Source organism: Hyperolius riggenbachi, chromosome 3 (genome assembly GCF_040937935.1).
Source record: "Hyperolius riggenbachi isolate aHypRig1 chromosome 3, aHypRig1.pri, whole genome shotgun sequence".
In the NCBI taxonomy this organism is placed as follows: domain Eukaryota; kingdom Metazoa; phylum Chordata; class Amphibia; order Anura; family Hyperoliidae; genus Hyperolius; species Hyperolius riggenbachi.
In genome coordinates this window covers 55976938-55991559 of record NC_090648.1, presented here as the reverse complement: position 1 = coordinate 55991559, position 14622 = coordinate 55976938, and the positions used below count along the sequence as shown (strand labels likewise).

General features: G+C 43.9%; 1 protein-coding gene across 6 annotated transcripts; it reads left to right on the top strand.

The window, feature by feature from the left end:
* Window positions 1-331: 331 nt before the first annotated feature.
* LOC137562623 (zinc finger protein 568-like) lies at window positions 332-14622 on the top strand. Of its 6 annotated transcripts, XM_068274138.1 has the most exons (6): window positions 332-567; window positions 1221-1305; window positions 1392-1514; window positions 4776-4873; window positions 4985-5939; window positions 11118-14622. In XM_068274138.1, the coding sequence occupies exons 3-6, from the start codon at window positions 1430-1432 to the stop codon at window positions 12485-12487; spliced, it is 2508 nt and encodes an 835-aa protein (XP_068130239.1). In that variant the 5' UTR covers window positions 332-567; window positions 1221-1305; window positions 1392-1429; the 3' UTR covers window positions 12488-14622. The 6 variants fall into 6 exon arrangements, with proteins under 6 accessions (XP_068130239.1, XP_068130243.1, XP_068130240.1 ...); XM_068274142.1 differs by lacking the exon at window positions 1221-1305 and having other exon boundaries at window positions 1436-1514; XM_068274139.1 differs by lacking the exon at window positions 1221-1305.

The following is a 14622-nucleotide window of genomic DNA, read 5'->3' as shown; positions in this document are numbered from 1 at the left end:
ATTGTCAGATCTGAAAAGATTAGCCGCATGCCTGTTTCTGGTGTTATTCAGACACTTTTGCAGCCAAAAAGACCAGCAGGGCTGCCAGGCAACTGGTATTGTTTAAAAGGAAACAAACATGGCCGACTCCATATACTTCTCACTTCAGTTGCCCTTTAAGCCTTGCCACCCACAACCCTTTTTCTCCTGGATACTCTCTGGCTGCTCTCCCTATAACTGATTATTTCTTGACTATGCAGTTAGCTCACTGTCCACAAGATGGCGCATAAACTCCACCAGCTGGAACGCAGAAACCGGAAATACAGAACCACAGAGAGGAGGTGGAGAGAGAGAGACCCGAAGTTGGAAGCAGTTTATCGCCCTGTAGCCCAGCCCCAGCAGCCTCTGATAGCGCTACAACAATGACACAGGGAAGATCACGTGGGGAGGTGACGTCACTGGGAATTCAAGCCCAATGCTCTCTTCCTGTAATCAATAACTTTAGGGAGCCCGTCTAGGAAGAAAGAGACGGGAAGTGGTTACAGAGCGGAAGTACTGAGAGCAGAGCACGCACTGACAGCAGATGAGGTGAAAGTTTATTTTATTCGCATTTTGCCGTCTGTAACTAATACATTGTCATATATTGGGGGAGGGGAGAACAGAGACTGGGAGGAGTACATAGTGAGGGAGGACAGGTATTGGGATGAGGGAGGAGCACGTAGTGAGGGAGGGGAGGTCAGTTATTGCTGTGGTGGAGGAGCACATAGTGAGGGAGGGTAGACATTAGGGTGGTGGAGGAGCATATAGGGAGGAGAGGTATTGGGGTGGGGTAGGAACTCATAGTAGGGAAGGGAATGACAGTTATTGGGGTGGGGAGGAGCACATGGAGGGTAAGGGTATCAGGGTGGGGGAGTAGCGCATAGTTGGGAGGGGATGACAGGTATTGAGGTGGGGAGGAGCACATAGTAGAATGGGTTCGACTGGTATTGGGGTGGGAGAGGAGCACATAGTTGGGAGGACAGGTATTGGGGTGGGGGAAGGAAGGACAGTTATTGGAGTGGGGAAGTGTACAGCATAGAGGACATTCTGTGCTCTTCCTGTCTGTCTCATAAAATGGACAGACACCCTGGCCTCTGCTTTAATGAGAGCAGACTTAGACGTGACTGGGGAAGCGGGGGGTTCTGGGACTGTCACATGACCTTATTTTCGGTCTATTCATACAAATTTTGCCTTCTGTGAAGTCTGTTGACCATTACGGTTGCCCCACCTCATCCCTGATATCTGAAACACACTAGAAGCAGAACATCCTCATTGATCTGCTGTCGGGTGAGTTGAGCATTACCAGAAATTATGGGACAGTGTCCAGTGACAGTGATTTGTATGGATGGTGAATGTATCCTTTTATGTGTCAGGTTCTTATAAGGAAGCACATTGTCTCATCTATTTCTCTATGGAGGAAGGGCAGTATATAGAAGGACACCAGGACCTCTACAAGGACACCATGATGGAGAATCAGCCACCCCTCACATCACCGGGTAAGAGGAGACTTTCATTTCTTGTGAAGGGTTTACCTATATTCCCCCCTTATATCCATCATCTGGTAAACACATACAGTATCTCACAAAAGTGATTTCTCTCACTTCTCTAAATATTTTATCATATGTTTTCATGGGACAACACTGAAGATATGCCACCTCGATACAATGTAAAGTAGTCAGTGTACAGCTTGTATAACAGTGTAAATGTGCTGTCCCATCGAAATAACTCAATCCATGCCCATAAGAGTTAAAGAGAATCTGTACTCTAAAATTCTTACAATAAAAAGCATACCATTCTATTCATTATGTTCTCCTGTGCCCCTCTGTGCTGTTTCTGCCACTTCCTGCTGCAATCCTGGTTTGTAATTAACAGTTTTAGGCAGTGTTTACAAACAAAAGACTGGCTTCTAACCAGAGTATCATAGGCTGACAACTAGCTTACTGTGTGACTCATGCAGAGCTTGGATGGTGTGTGTAAAGCTTCTGCCAATGACAAGCAGTGCTGCACATTCCACACATTCCAGCCTCAGCCCGACAGACACGACAGAGGAAAGGAGATAAGATTTATTACAGAGACAGTGCAAGTAGGAAAGGCTGCAGTAAGACAGACCACATTAGAACAGTAATAGGAACTTATAGGACAGAAGAAATAAGGCTCAAAATTTTGTTACAGTCTCTTTAACCTCCCCGGCGTTCTATTGAGATCGCCAGGGAGGCTGCGGGAGGGTTTTTTTTAAATTTAAAAAAAAACTATTTCATTCAGCCAACTGAAAGTTGGCTGCATGAAAGCCCACTAGAGGGCGCTCCGGAGGCGTTCTTCCGATCGCCTCCGGCGCCCAGAATAAACAAGGAAGGCCGCAATGAGCGGCCTTCCTTGTTTTGCTTAGATCGTCGCCATAGCGACGAGCGGAGTGACGTCATGGACGTCAGCCGACGTCCTGACGTCAGCCGCCTCCGATCCAGCCCTTAGCGCTGGCCGGAACTTTTTGTTCCGGCTGCGCAGGGCTCAGGCGGCTGGGGGGACCCTCTTTCGCCGCTGCTCGCGGCGAATCGCCGCAGAGCGGCGGCGATCAGGCAGCACACGCGGCTGGCAAAGTGCCGGCTGCGTGTGCTGCACTTTATTTGAAGAAAATCGGCCCACCAGGGCCTGAGCGGCAGCCTCCGGCGGTGATGGACGAGCTGAGCTCGTCCATACTGCTCGGGAGGTTAAAGGACACCCAAAGCGAAAATTAACTAATGAAATAAATTATTTCATCTATCTTCCTTCTCCTAAAAATGATTTTTAAAGCGGATCCGAGATGAAAAACTAACTATAACAAGTAACTTGTCTATATATCTTAGCTAAAGTTTAGATAGTTTACACAGCAAATCTAGCTGCAAACAGCTTTAATAGAATATGATTATTTCTTCCTGTGATACAATGACAGCAGACATGTTGTTTGTAAACATTACACAGAGGCAGGCTTATCTGCATCTTGAGCAAAGAAAACTAATCCCCCCTCCTCTTCCCTCCTCCCCTCTGCCTCTGAAATCTCTGGCTAGTAATACCTCCCCCTCCTCCTGCCCAGACTGAGCTCCCATGAGCCCTTGCTACTGTCTGAAAGTGCCTTGGCTCTCTGAAAACCCGTGGGAGTGGTTTATTTAGTTTATAAGGAATTAGAGCATTAAAACAAAAACAAAAAAGTATTTGGCTTGAGGAATGCCCTATAAACAATAGGAAAGGAACACAATTATGCAATGAGTAAAAGTTCGTCTCGGATCCACTTTAAAGATATTTTATTTTATGTTTAAATCTACTTTTTAAGTTTTAACTGTTTTATTGTTTTTGCTCAATGACTCATTCATTGAAGTATATTGACCCTTTTTATCTCTTTTCTGCTCTCCGAAGCCATTTTCTGCCAGGAAAGTGTTTTATAGTTGGAATTTCTTATCAGTGAGGGTCACACTGTATTCACTTCCTGTCTGAGTCAGGACTGAGTCAGCTACTTACCTACCTGATATTTAACTCTTTCAGGCAGAGAAAGAACAAAAGACCACAGCATAGTTATTAGTGTGCTTGGCACTGTACATACCCATGTCTATCTCATCATGTCATACATCTCGGGTATCTTTTAAGATTTTGCTAAAAAAAATACCGGTGGGCAAATAAAATATTCTTTTGAAGGAATAGCAAAGTTACACTGTTAAAAAGCTGTACACTTTCTACTTTACATTGCATCGCAGTTTCATATCTCTGTGTGTGATGTGTGCTCACTTTTGTGAGGTACTGTAAAGACAATGAATTCAGTGAGTGTGTGTTTCCTGCAGATATCCAGTAACTGAAAGCCACCAGAGAGGTGTACAGGTGTACATCTTAAAGCGGTATTGTCACCATAGAAAATCAAATTTCAACAGCAACTGGTCTGAGTGTATTAAGTGATAAAGATGCTAATCTTGCATTCAAAACTTGCAAAACTGTTTCTGCTGTTATGGTTTGGAGTTATCACATACTTTAGGAGCACTGGCCCTAGTGCCAAACAGTGCCAAAGAGTTGAATGCTGGGAGTTCTTTTTATCTATAATATATTACTCCTCTTCCATTTATTTCCCTGCCTTGCTGCTTATCAGAAACACTCTCTGCTCACTTGTGTTTTTATAAGCAAGGCTGAGGTGACTCAGTGATTGGATGTGTAAACAAAAAAAGACAGTGAAGTTGCTAGTATACACTTCAGTGGGAGTGTCTGAAGACTCTGGGAGGAGGGCAGCTAATGAATATACAATGAGCAAGAGAAGGGAGGGGGAAAACAAGACTCAGGGAGGATATGATGTCAGCATTAGCTTGGCAAAATGGCCACTGCCTAGAATAGGATTTTCTGCTTTTCCTTTGTAAAATTCACATGATTCATTACGTGGATAGCACAATACATCTGTTATGTAAGTAGAAGTAGTATTTATCTACTTATATATGTGTTTTTTATTTCTAGGTTAGCATGGGTGTCGCTTGTTCTTTAAAGTGTAATGCTGGGCATACTCGGCTCGTTTTCGAGCCATTTAGATGGCTCGATTGAAAATTTCGACATGTCTCATTTCCCGCTCGATCGATTCGCTGTGTTAATGGAAAAAGATACGAAAAACTAGCGGAATATAAGGGAATCGACTGCAGAATCGAGTGGCAAAAACGAGCTTTGTATGCCCAGCATAGCTGTCCACCTGGATCTCCCATCGTCAGATAAACACATAGAGACAGCGTATTCAGTCAGTGTGTGTGTGTTTTCTACAGATTATTCAAGTAACAGAAACCCACCAGAGAGAAGTACAGGTCTTCTTTATTCTCGGGTTTGTCCACAGAAAGGTCACACCACCCCCCACCATTATCAGGTAGGTGCAACTGAGGGTCCCCAGAGATTCCAAACTGTATTACATTATCCTCCTGCATATGCTGTTATCTGTATTCACAATTTACAATTAACTATCATTTTGTGAACTTAGGGTGGAGAACTGATACATGCAAGTGGTGTTGTTGTTAAAGTGAAAGAAGAAGAGACATATGTGAGGGTTGATCATCAGATGCCTATGGAAAAGTGTGACATGATGAAGACAATTAAGGAGGAAGAAGAAGAGGCCTATGTGAGGAGTTATCAGCAGCCTGCAGAGGAGGGTGACGTGAGGACAATCAAAGAAGAAGAAGATGAGATGTATGTGAGGGGTGACCAGCAGGTTATGGAGAAGGTTGACATGATGGGGACAACTAAAGAGGAAGAAGACGACACCATTGCGAGAAGTGTTCAGCAGTCTATGGAGGAGGTTGACACGAGGATAAAAAAAGAGGAAGAAGAGGAGACATATGTGAGGAATGATCATCAGTCTATGGAGAATTGGGACATGATGAGGACCACTAAAGAGGAAGAAGACAACACCATTATGGGGAGTGATCAGCAGTCTATGGAGGAGGGTGACATAATTGGGACAAATAAAGAGGATACCTATGTGAGGGTTGATCAGCAGTCTATGAAGGAGGGTGACATGATGAAGACAAGTAGAGAGGAAGAAGAAGAGATGTATGTGAGGAGTGACCAGCAGTTTATAGCGGAGGGTGACACAATGAGGACATATAAAGAGGAAGAAGAGGAGACATATGTGCAGTGTTATCATCAGTCTATGGAGGAGGGGGACATGATGAGGACAATTAAAGCAGAAGAAGAAGAAGAGTCATATGTGATGAGTGACCAGCTGTCAATGATGGGTGACATGATGAGGACAATTAAAGAGGAAGAAGAAGACACATATGTGAGGCATGACCAGCAGTCTATGGAGGAGGGTGACATGATGAGGACAATTAAAGTGGAAGAAGACACATATGTGAGGCATGACCAGCAGTCTATGGAGGAGGGTGACATGATGAGGACAAGTAAAGAGGAGGACAATGTTACAGAGGGCAGGATAGGTGAGTAATCAGCAGTAAATCCTACCTAATAATTGGCATGTGTCTCTGTATTCCATGTCCCTGTGTGTGTGTGTTTTTTGTTGTTGTGCGTATGTGCAGGGAGGGACGCAGAGACACTGAGGAGAGCTGGGGAATGACGCGTGGCTTGCAGAGGAAGACAGGGCCAGGAGGGGCGGGCGTGTGTGTCAGCGCGCGGTGGGGGCTGATATGAGCGGTGACAGACCTAGCACATTTTTAAACAGGCTAAGGACACTAGTATAGAATATATGTGTCTCTTTATTGCACGTTTGACCTAGTCCCTTTTTACAGACTGGCCTTGATTCTGGGTTATGCTATGTATTGGTTAGATTTTTGTCATCTTAAACTATTATTCTTGATTGTATTTGATGACCGCTTACTAACAATAACAGTACAGACATCCTGATGGCTTTGGAGTTCCCTGTTCTTTTCTGTGGAGAGGGGAGGGAGAGAGGGAGTGAGAAGCATCCGCTACATCTTGCAGCAGCAATGCTGATCAGGCGAGGACTTTCCAACTGTGAGAGTCGCTAAATTGTCACATGTAGCTATAATCATCAATCATTTCAAATGATAGAAATCTACCATGTGTGTAGTTTAAATTAGTTTTACCAGCCTGTAATCAGCTGATAATGGTCACTGTACATTATTGTACACAGATTGGGCACAGAAAGGAGCGACTTTGTGTTACCAGCTTGTAATAAGCTGATAATGGTCACTGCTCGTTGCTGTACACAAATTGGTCAATGTAAGGGGTGACTTAAAGAGTACCTGAACTGAAAATAAAGTCAAAATAACCATACTCGGGTCATACTTACTTCCTCCGTAGTCTACTCCTCAATCTCCTTCTCTTCTCCTGCGTCCCATTTGTCCACTGTAATCAAAGGAATAGTCTGTACTCCATTTTAAAAATGGCCATTACCCCGTAACAGCTTCCTGGTCAGCACACTGTTAATATCACCCACATGAGACATAGGGAAACATGAACATTACCTTGCACATTCAGTTGTAAGTGAAAACTGCTGATATATAACTGACAACAACTGGTATATTTCAGTTCTGACAAAATATTGTCAGAACTGGAAGGGATCACTGTAAGAAGAAAATGGTGAGCTTCTGAGAAGAACTAACGGTGAGGTAAGTATGTAATATTCATTTGCCGCTACGTCATGTGTTTATTTTAAATAATTTTCCTCGCTTCAGGTTCCCTTTAAGTGTTAATAATAAGCTCATGATGGTCACAGTATAAGGGGTGATTTAGTGTTTCCGGCCTGTAATCAGTGGATATTGGTTACTGCACATTGGTCACAGTAGGGGGTGACTTAGTGTTTCTGGCCTGTAATAAGCTGATGGTTACTGTACATTACTGTAGACAGACTGGTCACAGTAAGAGGTGATTTAGTGTTTCTTGCCCTTAATAAGCTGATAATGGCTACTGTACATAGATTGGTCAAAGTAGGGGTGACTTAGGGCTTGTTTCCACTACGCGCAGATTGGATGCAGAAACACTGACTTCAGTGAATGCCTATGGGAAAATCTGCATCAGAAAAATCGCGTTTAGTGGAAACAGGCCCATAGACAATCATTGGAGTCAGTTTTTCTGCATCCATTCTGAGAGTAATAAGCCTGTAATACGATTATGATGGTCACAGTATAGGGGGGGATTTAGTGTTTCCGGCCTGTAATAAGCTGATAATGGTTACTGTACATAACTGTATATAGATTGGTCACAGTAAGGGGTGATGTCACACGCCCCCCTCCTGGCCAGACTGTGTAGGGCTTCCCAATCTGCTTCAGCCCACAGACCATCCAATCTTGTGGATGCAGTTGATGTGCGAGAGCAGCTGGATTTGGGCAAATGAACAGGCCAACGTTAAACTACGTTTTTGAACAATGACCATAATAAAAGCCTTTATTAAATCACTTCAAACCAACAGGACATGTTTCAGACACACAATGGTCCTTTGTTGTAGCATGAATTCATCCTCAAACAATGACACTTACTTCCCTACGTAAACTGTTTTAAACAGAGGAGAAACTCAGTCTGAGTTTCTCCTCTGTTTAAAACAGTTTACGTAGGGAAGGCACAGAAAAGGGGGAGAGAGGAGGTCGGCGCTACAGCTGGATCAACATCCGGTGTGGGGGACCAACAGGGCCACAGCACGTCTCGCCTGTGGCACAGTCAGCGTGCTCTGACTGGAAGTAAACAAGAGCCAGATGAATACAACAAAGAGTGCGGAGTCAGCCTCCGTAGAAGCGCCCAGATAGCGCAAAACGGCCGTAAGGCTACTCCTGTGCCCAGCACCCACCACCAGCTCACAGCTCGCAGTCTCCACCGCATGGAGCAAGGTAGTCTGATATCTGTAAAACCCACCTGACAGGTGAGGTGGAGAGAATCTGGAGCAAGTTTTTCTGATATGCCTGAGACCCACCTGACAATTGAGGTGGAGAGAATCTGGTGAGCATATACCAATAAGGGGTGAGGGAGACAGATGTGATTCACCACCCGGGGAGCACAAAGCACGAGTGATCTGTAGGTGACGGAATAGTGTGAACAACAGGACTGAACAGTATTACCCTATGTGGAGTCTCTTTTATGATTACATGAGTGGAGAGCGCGGCAGTGTAATTGAATTATGTGACTGCTGCTGACACAATGGGACAACAATATGCTGCTGCCAGCACAATGGGGGAGGGGCGGGGAGGGACACAATGCTGCTACTGCACAATGAGCGGGGGGCTGCAGGGATAATATGCTGCTGCTGGTACTATAAGCTTGCTGCAGGGGCAATATGTAAAAGGCTATTATGCTGTTGTGTATCTTTTAGAGCAAATAGGACGTTCTGAGCTCAAGTCCCCTTTCACTCACCCCTCCATAGCTGGGATCGCTTCCCTCCTCCTCCGCTCCGAGTGTTTACTCTCTGGCTCCTTCGCTGATTTGCCTCCGCCCTCCACTCATAGTAGTTAGTCCAGGGCTACAAAAAAAAGGCTGATGATGTCTGCAAATGCGGACGTCGGCTGCCATTTTCTTGTAGCACTGCTCTAGTACACTGAGCGGAGGACATAGTTGACAAGCGGGAAGGAGGAAGAGCGGGGGAATGCAGCGGCACATACTAAATGTTGCAGCGAAACATGAATGTGTAGCAGCACACCGGTTGGGAACTACTGACTTAGTAGATTGGAGGTGTCTGAGGCCCTTGTTTGTGGAAGTCCATGTAGAGAATTCAAAATGGAGAATTTCCAGCCCCTTCTAATATACAACCCTGCTTTGAGGGCGGTACTCGGAGCCTGCCCCTGTCCTGGAGGGTAGGAGTCCCCTGACTTTTTGGAGGGAAAATTGCTTTTAAAATGTATGATCGTCCATATTTCAGGCATCACACATCGCCGGCATACAATAATGGCATATTCATGATCCATGACAAATTTGCAGCATTTTGGTTCTAAGCTTAGATATTGTAGGGCAGTGATGAATAACCTTGGCACTCCAGCTTTGACAAAACTACAAATCCCATCATGCCTCTGCCTCCCCGAGTTATGCTTAGAACTGTCAGAGTATTGCAATGCCTCATGGGACTTGTAGTTCCACCACAGCTGGAGTGCCAAGGTTAGCCATCACTGTTGTAGGGTATTCCATTACAAAGCCGTTTAATAACTGGGTTCCTGCTTTTGGCTGCCCAATGAAAGACACACAGTACAGTTAATTTAATAGTATTCTTAAACAATGAAACACCCCAATCTGCACTCATATAAGTATGGTTAAAAAAGTCCAAGCAAGCAAAGGCCACTAATCAGTCCAATATAGACAGGATATATGTAGTGGGAGCGCTTCTTCCCAGATGCATGTACCATCAGTCAAGTCTCTTAGTATGTAGGTGTGGATAAGCGCTCAAGATATTACTTGCACATTAATAAGGAGTAATAAACGGGTCAAGTGGCCTCCCTTCGGGGAAAGACTCACCAGATGTTGCGGCCTACGGGCCCGTAGTCACTTCTGGGGTATTGGCCACCCCGCAGCCTCACAGGCAATCCACTGACTTCCGTTTCAGATCTGCATAAGCAAGAGATGGACTCCTCATAGCGTAAAAGTGTATAAAATGTATTGATACATCTAAAAGCTCAGCGCAATAGGCTGGCAGGTCCAATTAAAAGTCAGAAGAAAAAACAATTTCTTTCAACAGCCAGTCCCCATAACATAGACATCCACCGCAGAAGCGGGGCAAGAGGTGCAGGGTTCCTCTGTGCCAAGCTTGCGGCAAGGCGTACACCTCTGCCGCTTCGTTCACCCTCTGGATCTATTAGGGGGGTCCCCACTGGCTGATACTCTGGTATCAGCCAGTGGGGACCCCCCTAATAGATCTTTCCCTGAAGGGGGGCCACTTGACCCGTTTATTTCTCCTTATTGATGTGCAAGTAATATCTTGAGCGCTTATCCACACCTACATACTAAGAAATTTAATAGTATTAGTTGTTTTGAATCTCCATGACATAAATGGATCATTCCTTTACCTCACAGCTCTTATCATTTAGTGTTGTGTAACGTCAAAGTATGTTTATTTGCACAATTAAGACCAAGAGAGAGAAAAAGGTACATTGCAAGGGGCATATGAGTGACACGAGGATACAATGGTAATAAGAATATGTAAGTGACACCACATTGCTCTACAAACATAACACAGATTTCTTCACATAAGTACACATAGTGTAGGTCTGTTGTCACAAGAGCATTGCTTCCATTGTCTCTGCTTTTCATGTATGGCCAGTGCTATAGCTGTAGGGAGGGCCAATAAGATGCAAATAACTCTGACTTGTATGCAAATGTAATGCAAATTGTTTTCAGATAATCAAAATGATTATACTTGGGATTGAGGGAATTTCTAGCTGATAAAAGGCAAAGTTATTGTCGTGATTGGCCGCCTGTAGTGAGCACAATTCTCTGTCAGGTTGATAACTAGTGATCGTCAGTGGCATGCAAATAACTCTGAGATGGTGCAAATTGTATGCTAATTATATGCAAAGTTATGCAGCTGCTGAAATTGGTCCATTTCTTATCTAGATAAACTTTGTATCAATTTGGAATTATCAGCAGCTCACTGACCAACCCTAATAATTGTTCCTCTTGTCAGTCTTCTCTAACAGGAAGTGATTATCTTTTTCTATTTGCAGCGTGGAGCCCGGGCATCAGGAACCTCTCAGAGGCTCATCTCTCTGTATCCACAGACTGTACAACGAATGATGATGTCATTGGACAAGAGTCTCCTGCAGATATCCTGGTTACCCCAAAAATTCTCTTAGACTCCCCTCACCTGTCTAACTCTGAGGGGCCTCATACCCAGTACAGCTCTCCCACTGCTGGAGGATCTTATTCCTGTTTCACATGTGGAAAATGTTTTGCATGGACATTTCAGCTTGTCAGTCATGAAAGATCTCATACTGGAGAGAAGCCATATTGTTGTGCTGAGTGTGGGAAATGTTTTGCATATACATTTCAGCTTGTCAATCATGAAAGATCTCATACTGGAGAGAAGCCATATTCATGTTCTGAGTGTGGCAAATGTTTTGAACAGAAATTTCAGCTCGTCAGTCATGAGAGATCTCACACCAGTGATAAGCCATATTCATGTGCTGAGTGTGGGAAATGTTTTGCACAGAAATATCAGCTTGTCAGTCATGAGAGATCTCACGCTGGTGATAAGCTATATTCATGTGCTGAGTGTGGGAAATATTTTGCACATAAATGTAAGCTTATCAGCCATGAGAGATCCCATACTGGAGAAAAGCCATTTTCATGTTTTGAGTGTGGGAAATGTTTTGCACGTAAATTTCAGCTTGTCAATCATAAGAAATCTCACACTGGTAAGAAGCAATTTTCATGTGCTGAGTGTGGGAAAAGTTTTATACAGAAATCAAATCTTGTCACTCATGAGAGATCTCACACAGGAGAGAAGCCATATTCATGTGCGGAGTGTGATAAAAGTTATGCACGTAAATCACATCTTGTTATACACAAGAGATCTCACACTGGTGAGAAGCCATATTTATGTGCAAAGTGTGGTAAATGTTATGCAAGCAAACCGCATCTTGTTTTGCATGAGAGATCTCACACTGGAGAGAAGAACTATTCATGTACTGAGTGTGGGAAATGTTTTATACAGAAATCTCATCTTACCAGTCATCAGAGATCTCATACTGGGGAGAAACCATATCCATGTGCTGAGTGTGGGAAATGTTTTGCACAGAAATCTCACCTTGTGAATCATAAGAGATCTCACACTGGTGAGACGCCATATGCTGAGTGTGAGAAATGCTTTCCTCAGGAATGTCATCTTGTCGGTCATAGAAGATTACTCACTGAAAAGAAGCCACATTCATGTGCCGAGTGTGGGAAATGTTTTGCACAAAGAGCTAAACTTGAAATTCATGAGAGATCTCACAGCGGGGAAAAGCCATATTCATGTGCTGAGTGTGGGAAATGTTATGCTCAGAAATCTAATCTTGTCAGGCATAAGAGATCTCACACTGGAGAGAAGATGTAATCCTGTGCTGAGTGTGGGAAATGTTTTGCACAGAAATTAAATCTTGTCAATCTTGAGATATCTCACTCTGGTGAGAAGTCATATTCTGGCACAGAGTGTGGGAAATATTTCATACAGATATCAAAACTTGTCATGTACAGTAATGAAAGACCTCACACTAGTGAGAAGCCACATCCATGTGCTGAGTATGGGAATTGTTCTGTATGGCTTAATATTCTTGAGATCTCAAGCTCTGTTACAGCACTGAGTATGGGAAATGTTTTGGCCATAAGTGTTCTTTTCCAATGTTTCTTTTATTTCTTGCTAGACGCACATAGCAGCATATTTACATATTTACACAGAATCCTGAGGACTCTTTCATGCTGCTCAGTGGATAGATTTGTAAAGCATTAAAGTCCCTGAACTGAGGTGATATGATGAGATAAACATGGGTACATATAGTACTAAGCCCAGTTACACCTTGTCCTGTGTTCACTTTCTATTTATTCCGTTGTACAGATTAAAGTAAATCTGTAATTTGAAATAAAATTAATCTGATTCATTTAAATGCTGCTTCACTAAAAATCTTTATTCAGAACCCCCCCCCCCCCCAATACACAGAGATTCCTAGGAAATGGAAGACCCATATCTTGTTTTGACAGTGAAGTTCATTAGTATGCAGGCTGAGAGGGGTTCCTATACGTTTTCATATGATTGTATATTCAGAAAACATGAAGAGTTATGAGCTGAATGCACACAGTCCAGTAAGATGAGAAGAGAGGGATTTATCTTCCAGCCATGGTAAGCTGGACACACACAGGACTGATATTCAGAGAGATCGGATCACTGGGACTGTGACGGGATCTTCCAGGGATTTCCTGATTGCTCTAAATAATTTTAGGGGTAGCCTTATAGATATTTATTGTTAGATCCTTACAGAGGCAACTTTTTTTTTTTACATGATAACATCCTAAATATGATAGCAGAAAAAAAATAACATATTAGAAGTCAAATGTATTCCTAGGTCATATTATCCTCCAGCACAAATAATGCAGATTTACCCCAATGCCTCAGTGCTGTACCCCAAATGTAAATTAGAAGCAGATGATTGGACACAGGTGTTAGTCTTGAGGTGAGATCCAGGAATTCTGGGGTGGCGAGGTGGACAGGTTATTGTTATATGTGTTACAATCACATGCTATAGATAAATGTGGGAAGCTGCTGCTGGAAATGATTCTGCATTATTCAACAAAATAAATCGGGTGCATCTGCAAGTATCTCTCTTGTGATTAAAGTGGCTTATAAATGTATTCCTCTGAATAAGAAAAACCTTCTTTGGATGCTACAGTCCTCTCTAGCTGTTGTCCATTCTCACTTCTTACCTTTGCTTCCTAACTGCTGGAACAACACATCTGTTCAGAACTGTGCATTTGGGGTAATCGTCCCTTGGTGCTGGTTGCCTGGGGTTCCGCTTTGTGACTGCTGTCTCTGATGCCCTGGCCCCGCCGGTTCCTCCTGTGTCTGAATTCATTTCGACCCCGTGAAAATCATGGGCCGATCCTGTGCTTGAACCTTCTGGTTGTGACCCCTCAGAGGTCTTCGCAGTAGTGCTTCCTCTCCCGCTGGCAGTGGGGTAACGCCACTCTGGTCACCGCTTGCATCTGTTAGGCTTCCTGGGATCACTTCCGGGTCGCGGCTTTCCGCTTCCAGTTGGCGGCTGGAGGGGAGGAAGTCCCGGTCCGGCTCCTGTCTTGCTCCCCACTGGTTCCTGAGGCTGTCGGCATCCTGCTGCCAGGTATACACACGCCCAGCCTTGTAATCCTCTGTCACACCGCAACTTGGCCTGTTTCACCGCTGCTGAATCCTTTTTTAGTGTGGCTAGCTGTAAGTTGTGTTGAACATTCAAGGAAGTATATTCCAATGGTGGTAAGGCAGACACCAAACAAATCCTCCTGTAGCCTTGCTACGTCTGTGCGGATTCCAGTGATAGGCACTTGCAATCATTCTATGGTTAAAACCATCACATCTAGACATTGTTGTGTGTTTTGCATGTTGTACAGCATTATAGAATATGCCGGTGCTCTGTAAATTAAAACACTAATAAAATAACAATGTGCTGAATATCAGCTGTTTACAGTTCACATAGTGTGAAGTAT